The following is a 9,255-nucleotide window of genomic DNA, read 5'->3' on the forward strand; positions in this document are numbered from 1 at the left end:
GAGATTCTCCCAACCCCCAAAGTGGCCCCATTCTAATAAAGTTAAGCGTACATCTACCCTATGACCCAACAACTTCACTTTTAGGCATATGCCCAACATGAACAAGCCCTTAAATCCACAAAAAAATATATGTACAAGAATGTTCACAGCAATTATATTTATAGTTGAAAATTGAAAAACAATCTCAATTTTCATCAATGTGAGTGCAGATAAACAATTTTTGTTTATCCATATAATTAATACTACTTAATAAAAAGGAATGAGCTACTGATAGATGTAGCAACATAGATGAATCTCAAAAACAAACGCAAAATAATTATGATTTCATTTCTATAAAGTTCAAGAACAAGCAAAAGCCAATCTATCACGATAGGTATAAAATCAGTGCTCATATCTTGAGGGGTACAGACTGGAAAGGGGAGTGGGGGAACTTTGGGGATGATGGAAACATTCTCCTTCTTGATCTGGGTTATGGTTACGTAGGTAATATTTACATATTTAAAATCATTGAGCTGTACTTATCTGTACATTTTATTATATATAACATACCTTGGTAAAGTGCTATTGTAATTTGTTTAAAAAAGGAAGAAGGAAACATCTTAGTGATGAGGGAAATAAAGGAGGCTCCAAACCTACTAATGAGGCCTTGAGACGATTTAAAAAAAAATCACTGCTGTCTTCCCCCATGAAGTGCATAAAATGCATGGCCAGTACAAGGAAAGGGAAAGGAATCACCAATGGCTGAGTGAGTTCTGCACCTTATCATGGACAGTAATAGATGTGTTGAGGTCAGGCATGGTGCCTAGACAATGAATTGAATTGAAGGGAACCCAGTAAAATATTGTTGAATTGAGTAATTTGCCCCTGGGCCAACATTGTCCTTCTTTCATGCCCTCCAAGAAAGGAATCATGAGTGGGAATCGTCCTTTCTGTATCTCCTCTAAGAACAGGCATCTCATGCCTTTTCATCTTTATCTTCTTATCTCTTGCTCTCCAGGAGCTTCAGAAATATGAGCAGTTCATCTTTGCAGATCATACCAATATGATTCACGTTGAAAATGTCTATGAGGAGATTTTACATCAGATCCTGCTTGATGAAACTCTGAAAGGTAAGGAAGGTTACCTGGTGCTGCAGGGACTCTCCGTAGAGGGAAGCGTCCCTGAAACAGGATTCTGTAAGGCCAGTCTGGAGGAAAAGAGAAGAGGAAATGGACATTGGTGAGGTGGGGAGACAGTGAGGAGAGGGAAGGAAAGAAGGAAGGATACTAACCTTCATTGAGCGTTATGATTAAGCACACACTAAGCTGGCACTTTATTATTTTCCCTTTTTAATACAAAAATATGAATACTGTGAGATGAGAATTTTAAGTTTCATTTTACAGATGAGAAAGTTGAGGCTTAGTGAGATTAAATCTCGGGTCTCTCATGAAGAGCTGTCTTCCTCTTGCTATTCCAGACAGAACAAAGGGAAAAGGGCTTTTCTTAGGCACAGGCTTATGACTGCCCCTGCCACCCACTCACCAAAGCTGAGAACAGGCAATTGCAGCAGCAAGGCTTGTTAATGGCTCTCTCAACACATGCCCAGCCTACACTCAGCCGGACAGAAAAAGGTGCAGGGTGATGACGCAGTGTCATGCGAGTCTCGGTAGGACCCTGGCACACGGTATCCTCAGGAATCCCTTGCCTGGGATTGGATTGTGGATAGGAAAACTTGTTAAAAATATGCTGGAGGGCCAGGCATGGTGGCTCACACCTGTAATCCCAGCACTTTGGGAGGCTGGGGCAGGCAGATCCCTTGAGGTCAGGAGTTTGAGACCAGCCTGGCCAACACAGTGAAACCCCATCTCTACTAAAAATATTTAAAATTTGGCTGAGCGTGATGGTGCATGCCTGTAATCCCAGCTACTCCAGAGGTGAGGTAGGAGAATCGATTGAACCCAGGAGGCAGAGGTTGCGGTGAGCCGAGATTGTGTCACTGCACTCCAGCCTGGGTGACAGAGTGAGACTAGGTCTCAAAAAAAAGGCTGGAGAGGGCCACCATCAAACCGTGGGCCTGAAACATATCTGATCTCCTTTGGGAACGTCTTAAGTATCACAAAAGACCTTCCTCAATGAAAACTGGCCAAGCACAAGCCCAGGTCCCGGTAGCTAATTCTAGGGAATCCAATGAGGTCAGGAATATGAAGATGTCAGCACAGTGTGTACACAAAGGAAGGGCTCGGCCAAGGCCACTGCCAGCCCACCATGGGCACCTTTGGGTGATTGAGAAAAAGACTCCTTTCCTCCAGACACTTTATTGCTCTCTGTTAGAAAATTGTCACCATATATTGATTTTGTTAGAGAAGGAAACTCTGCAGCTAGCTGCTGAAAAGTTATGCTGAATACACAAATATATACTGTCTTTGATATGAATGGCAGCCCTGGGATGTGATATTTTTGGGCACTAGAGCCCCTGCACTGCCATAAGTAGGAGGCCCGTGGTCAAAAATGTCACCTGCTGTTGTTGTTCTTATTAGATTTGCCCCTCTGGTGGCCTTTGAAACTGAGCTAGATGCACACGGATCTTCATTTCGGCCCTCTCCTCTGCATGTGCAGTACCGAGTACCTATTACACATTTAGGACTGTACTGCAAGGTAAAGCAGAGAAGTGTAAGGCCTGCCCCTGCCCTAGAGGATTTCAGTCCAGGTGGACAAACTGAAGCCAGCCATCTTAGCAGCTAATAAAATGTGCTGGGGCCTCCCTGAAGGATACAGGTGATGCTCTTGCAGACCCTGAGTGTCTTGAAAACAAAGGCTATAGTTTATTCATCTCTGCATTCCCAGGGCTTGTCCCATGTTAAATGCCCTGCAAATGTTTGCTGTTTGAATAAGTGAATGAATGAATGAATGAATGCTACGGAGGCTCAGAGTTTGGAAAGAGTTTATGGTCTTTGGTCATCAGGGAAGGCTCCCTGGATGTAAACTGGCTCTTGAAATAGAGAAATTTGGATAACCAGAGAGACTGAGAGAGGACTTTGGCTTCTCAATAAAATCAGAAAATCCAGGCTGACCAGGGCAGACTGTTAATATCATGTTTTGTTTTCTGATACCTCTCAGTGATAAAGGAAGCCGCTATCCTGAAGAAACACAACTTATTTGAAGATAACATGGCCTTGCCCAGTGAAAGTGTGTCCAGCTTAACAGACCTAAAGCCCCTCATAGGGTCAAACCAGGCCAGCCCTGCCAGGAGAGCTTCTGCCATTCTGCCAGGAGTTCCGGGTAGTGAGACCCTCAGTAACGAAGTATTCCAGGAGTCGGAGGAAGAGAAGCAGCCTGAGGTCCCTAGCTCATTGGCCAAAGGAGAAAGCCTTTCTCTCCCTGGGCCAAGCCTACCCCCGGGTGGGACTGAGCAAGTGATTATTTCAAGAGTGGATGACCTCGTGGTGAGTCCTGTGGCGGCAGAGGACACGGCAGGACTCCCGGGCACACGTTCATCAGAGCTGGAGCTTGGAGGGCCCCTTGAGGGTGAAGAACCTGCCCAGGAAGAGCCAGAACCCATCACTGCCTCAGGTTCTTTGAAGGAGCTCAGAAAGTTGCTGACAGCGTCTGTGGAAGTATCAGTGGACTCTGCTCCAGCAATAGAAGAAGATACAAACGGGGAGAGTCACATTCCCCAAGAAAATGAAGAAGAAGAGGAAAAAGAGCCCAGTCAGGCAGCTGCCACCCATCTGGACAACTGTGAAGAAAGTGAAGTCAGTGAGAGGGAGGCCCAGTCTCCCTGTCCCGAGGCCCGTGGGGAGGAGTTGGGGGGATTTCCAGAGGTAGGCAGCCCAGCCTCTCCACAAGCCAGTGGAGGCCTCACCGAGGAGCCCCTGGGGCCCATGGAGGGGGAGCTCCCAGGAGAGGCCTGCACACTCGCTGCCCATGAAGGAAGAGGAGGCAAGGGCACCGAGGACGGGGAGGCCTCACAGCAAGAGGGCTGCCCTTTAGGTTCTGACCCCGTCTGCCTCAGTGAGAGCCAGGTTTCTGAGGAACAGGAAGAGATGGGAGGGCAAAGCAGCGTGGCCCAGGTCACAGCCAGTGTGAATGCAGAGGAGATCAAGGTAGCCCATGTTCATGAGTGTCAGTGGGTGGTGGAGGATGCTCCAAACACGGATGTCCTGCTGTCACACAAAGATGATGTGAAGGAAGGAGAAGGTGCTCAGGAGAGTTCCCCAGAGCTGCCCTCAGAGGAGTGAAAGGGACAATTTGGCTAAAGTCTTTCTCTGAACAAAGCCAAAGGGTTTTAGGGGTACACTTAGGGGTTGCATGTAAGCTGTTACCAAAAAATGTTTAAGTATTTTCTGAATTTGAATAATAAAACCAGAGGAAATGCACACAGGGCATGAGCAACTGAGGCAAACCTTTGTGGAAATGAATTGTTCTACCATGAATTTTTGCTTTAGTATTTTAATAAGAATTACAAAGGCAATGGCGTACTGGGGGTGAGAGGGAGCTGAGGATGTCTGAGGAGGGAATAGTATTGCAGGGAAGACGGAGAAAACAGTAGAATGACAGTTTTGAATATACTCTTTACTTTTCAGTGATACAATCTTCTTATGCACTTTAAGGCTTTTTAATTTTGTTTGAGAATGTAAATGTATACTGTAAGTCTAGCTTTACTATCTACTATGCCTACTTCACCATCTCTTAAGGACTCAGCATTTGTTCACAGTCAGGCTGCAAGAGAGGGTAGATCATGAACAGTCACCCCTGCTGGCTGTAGCCCCACAGAGGCAATCACGCCCAATAGGTTCAGGAGAAGCTAAGCGGAAATGGAGGGCGGAAGGTGTGATCTGTGGGACTGTCTGGGCCTGTTACCCATCCTGCTATCGATTTCTTATTAATTAATCTTGATGATTCTTATTAATTAATCACATTTTCAGGAAATTCAGATGAGGCAAGAAAATTTTATTGGCCTGGGTAAGCCTGAAAGCATTCCAAATTAGGCTTAGACTGTGCAAAGGGCTTAGCTAAGTTTTCGAGCTTAAAGCCCATCAATTAAACAAATATTATTTGAACAGTTACTGCATGCCATGCACTGTGTTGGACTTAGTAATAAAAAAAAAAAAAAGATAAGGTGCTCGTTCTAGCATAAATTAAAAGGTCCAAGGGAATTTAATCTGGAAGAAAACATATGCCAATTTTCAAACTATGACAGCGTTTTTTTTTTTTCTCTTTCCATTGAAACAGTCCTAGTTCATTCCCAGAAAAAATATGCCAATTTTCAAACTATGACAGCATTTTTTCTTCTCTTTCCATTGAAACAGTCCTAGTTCATTCCCAGAAGGGCACAAAATGAATGAATAAATAAAGACAAAAGCCAAGATGTATGCCCTCAAGTTCCAAAGATGTTACCAAAAGCTGAAATCATTAGTTTGGTCATTCAGCAAGCTAACTGAGTCTCTGTTATATACCAAGCACTGGAGATACAATGTTGAAAAATAACTTTGTTCCTTCCTCTTAGAACTTACATTTTAATGGAAATAGACAAAACACATCTTCTTATCGGATGGTGACCTATAACCATCAATGTTGAAAGTGGAAGAGACTTACTTCCAAAAGATTAAAAGGAGTTGTTCTTTTCTCCTTCAGAAAAATACCAGATCATTTCTTAAAATCTCCAGTCCCAGGTATTACATCTTGGTTTCCCTCCCCCACTTTTTATTTTATTTTATTTTATTTTATTTTATTTTATTTTATTTTATTTTATTTGAGATGGAGTCTTACTCTGTCGCTGAGGCTGCAGTGCGGTGGTGTGATCTCGGCTCACTGCAACCTCTGCCTTCTGGATTCAGGAGATTCTCCTCTCTCAGCCTCCCAAATAGCTGGAATTACAGCCGTGTGGCACCACTCCCGGCTAATTTTTGTATTTTTGGTAGAGATGGGTTTTCACCATGTTGGCCAGGCTGCTCTCAAACTCCTGACTCCAAGTGATCCACGCATCTCGACCTTCCAAAGTGCTGAGATTACAGGTGTGAGCTACCTGGCCCCTCCCCAAATTTTAATATCAGATCTCAACATATTTGTTGAGAACTTGTTTAGATCATCACTATTAAGTAAATTTATATCAGTTCTTTAGAGCATTTGCTTCACACACAGTTCAACCATTTAACCAGAAATTAAAATATCACCCTCTTCAGCCCTCCCATGAAGAATTTCTAGGTCATAAACATGAATAATAATCAGTATCTGTATAACATCATATTTAATTGTTGCAACTTTTCTTGGAGTGTTTACATCCTCATGTCTTTGAGGGATCCCACCATAGGTGAAGAAAGTAAAGGCCACTTCTCCCCCAGTCTATCTGCTTTCCTCGGTGCTCACTCATATCCTGGCATTTAGCATGGTGTGTTGAAATTAGGTTTACTTCCTGTCTCTCCAAGAGGCTCCTCTCTTAAAGGACAGAAACTAGGATTTAGTCATCATCTGTGCTTCCTGCTGGAAACCCACAGCCTTGAATAATGGCTTCCTGCCTCCTTGAGTCACTTTAATATCCCTGGTGCAGAGGACCTGGCAAGCATCAGGCTGCTCGGGAAATGTGGGAACTGGACACCCAGAACACTGCTGTGCTGGGGCTATTGGGGCCTGCTGTTAGGCAGAGAGACGTTTTGAACTGGGCTTTCTGCCCTTGTTGAGTTTTCTCTTAAGTAAAGTCCAAAGTCCAAGGGGCAGATGGCCAGATGCACTGCCCAGTAAGGCAGGAAGCCAAAGAGGCAGTGCCCAGCCCCACAAAGACTGCCCGACTCCCTGAGATGGTAGTGTGGAGTCCCAGCCCAGGCGGACCTCACACCGGAGCTTCCTGGCTTCCTTTCTTTGCTGCATGCAGGGCTTCTTGCACCCCCTGGAAAGCTAAGAGATTTTTTTCAACCCTAAAAGAGAGTACATTTCACTGCATTGGATGGATGAACATTAATGCCCTAAATTATTCATCATGTAGGTTAGGGAGGACTGGGCACTATTTGGCAGGATGTACTCCAGAATATAATCAAAGAATTTTCTGTACATATTTCACTAAAGACAAGTTATTGGGCTGGATGCGGTAGCTTACACCTATAATCCCAGCACTTTGGGAGGCTGAGGTGGGGGCGTCACTTGAGCCCAGGAGTTCTAGACAAGCCTGGGCAACATAGCAAGATCTCATCCTTACAGAAAATAATAATGGTGTGTGCCTGCAGTTCTAGCTACTTGGGTGGTTGAGGCAGGAGGATTGTTCGAGTGAGGGAAGTTGAGGCTGCAGTGACTATGATTGTACCACTGCACTCCAGCTTGGGCAACAAAATGAGACCCTGTCTCAAAAAAAAAAAAAAAAAAGACAAGTTTTCTAGAATAAGCAGGATAATTGTTAAATTTGAAGATGGAACAGGAAACTAGAGTGCATTTAAAATACTCTGTCTTCATTTTAACAAGATGAATGGAATAACTTCATATCACTATGAGTTTGTTTTGCTTTTCATACAGACTTGTATGTGTCATTTCAGTGGTTTCCAGATTGGAGCAAGGTTATTCTGATCTAAATGAACAGCATGAAAAGCCTCTGTGTGCCACTCTGGGGATCTCTCCTATGGGCAAAGCCATTAGAAATGCATAAAACCTCGAGACATGGTTTTTGGCAAAAACTCCATGACTTTAAACTAGTTCTTTTACTACTGACCTTTCACAAAGAAAAAATATTTTCCTTGAAAAAAATTGGGTTTGTCATTTTTTCCCTTGTAGCTTTGAGCAGAGACACAAGTGCCTTGCATTACACATAGTAAACTTTTTTTTTTTTTTGCATTACACATAGTAATCTTTTCCAAAAAGATTTTGCAGACTACCAGGGTAAGATTCCAACTTGTACAAAAGCTTTCTGGCTTTACATTTTTTATTATAAAAATTCTCAACTCTGGTTTTGTAGTCTTCTATATCGGAGCTAGTGATTTCAAAAGGTTTCACAATTCCCCAAGACAAAAGTGATTTTTGTTCATTATAATAAGGTTAAGTGATATGTGATTCATAGCAATTTTGATGTGGAGAAGGGAAGGGCATCACTGACTTAATAATAATAGTTTCACTCGGTGCAACAGTTGGCAACATGTGCCTTCACACTTTACCATAAAGAGATGGGTTTGAGGGTTTGCCTTCTAAAGTCTGCAACTTCAAGAAAAAAAATCGACACCGTGGATTGACTTTTCTGGTCACTATATAAAGCAAATAAACTTAAAACACTTTGTAACCATGTATTTACTCTGCCAAGTGCCTATATTCCAATAAAATGTTCATCCTTGAAGAGCCGACCAGATGTCATTTCTTTGGAAGGAGGCTGGTTTCATCTTTTAAGCAGATGTCACACTTGAGTTGGGAGGTACAGCCCTCTGAAATGAAAAGGTGGGTCACTCTTGCTGTATCATGGAACTTTTACTTTTCTGTTGTCAGAAGGAATCTGCAGGGAAGCCATGTAATGTCAGGTGTAATTATGCTTTGATAATTCATATGCTTATGTCTCCAGGAATTGGATCACATTCATAATACAGCAGTGGGCAATTACTCTTGATGTAACTGAACTGCTGTTCAAACTTAAATTTATTTTCAGTGGGTAACATTGAGCAAAACATTCATTCTTTCTGTAATTATATGTAAGACAGTATGTATTTGCCATGTCCACAGTTGCTCATTTATCCGTGGATTCATTCATCAAAAAAATAATGACTGGTCACCTCTTATAAGCAGGCACTGCAGTGGGTGGTGGAGAAACAAGTGAACATAGTAGACATGATCCCTGACATCAACAAACTCAAATTCTCAGTGTGGACCTGGCCAGGGAGAACCCCAAATGAGTATTCACTTCCTCACCTGGCCTACATCTTGTCTATAATCTCACCTTTAACTCTAGTCACACCAACAGCTTCAGGCGAGAGAGGAAGAAACATTGGAGAAATCAAGTCCACCAGTGAGGGGGGCACTTGGTGTGGCAATCATTCCTTCTCTCTCTTCCATACCAAACTTTCAGGATGCAAGAATTACTTTCATTGTGGCCCCCTCAGACCTTCTTCCACTTAGAGCCAAAATTCAGATTGGAATTAAGGGACAGGGAGTTGATTTGAAATTGTTTGCAGAGTTTTTTCTGAGGTCATATGTTTATTGGGTATGGCTTGGACAGGATCCATGAGTCTTGGGAGGGTCAACTAAAGCTATTCTCTCCTCAGCCACACTTGGAGCCGCCCCTGCTTGAACACTGCTGAATCTTTGCCACATTCT

The 9,255-nt window shown here is 43.2% G+C and overlaps 1 protein-coding gene across 1 annotated transcript in view; it reads left to right on the forward strand.

Annotated features, from left to right (window-relative positions):
- Window positions 1–8,287, forward strand: part of NIBAN1 (niban apoptosis regulator 1) — a 172,694-nt gene extending 164,407 nt beyond the window's left edge. Inside the window, exons 13-14 of the mRNA XM_050765536.1 lie at window positions 998–1,109; window positions 3,097–8,287. Coding sequence (XP_050621493.1) covers window positions 998–1,109; window positions 3,097–4,217 — 1,233 coding nt within the window. The 3' untranslated portion in view covers window positions 4,218–8,287. The remainder of the gene's footprint in view (window positions 1–997; window positions 1,110–3,096) is intronic.
- The last annotated feature ends 968 nt before the right edge of the window (window positions 8,288–9,255 follow it).

This window comes from Macaca thibetana, chromosome 1 (assembly GCF_024542745.1).
Source record: "Macaca thibetana thibetana isolate TM-01 chromosome 1, ASM2454274v1, whole genome shotgun sequence".
Lineage (NCBI taxonomy): Eukaryota > Metazoa > Chordata > Mammalia > Primates > Cercopithecidae > Macaca > Macaca thibetana.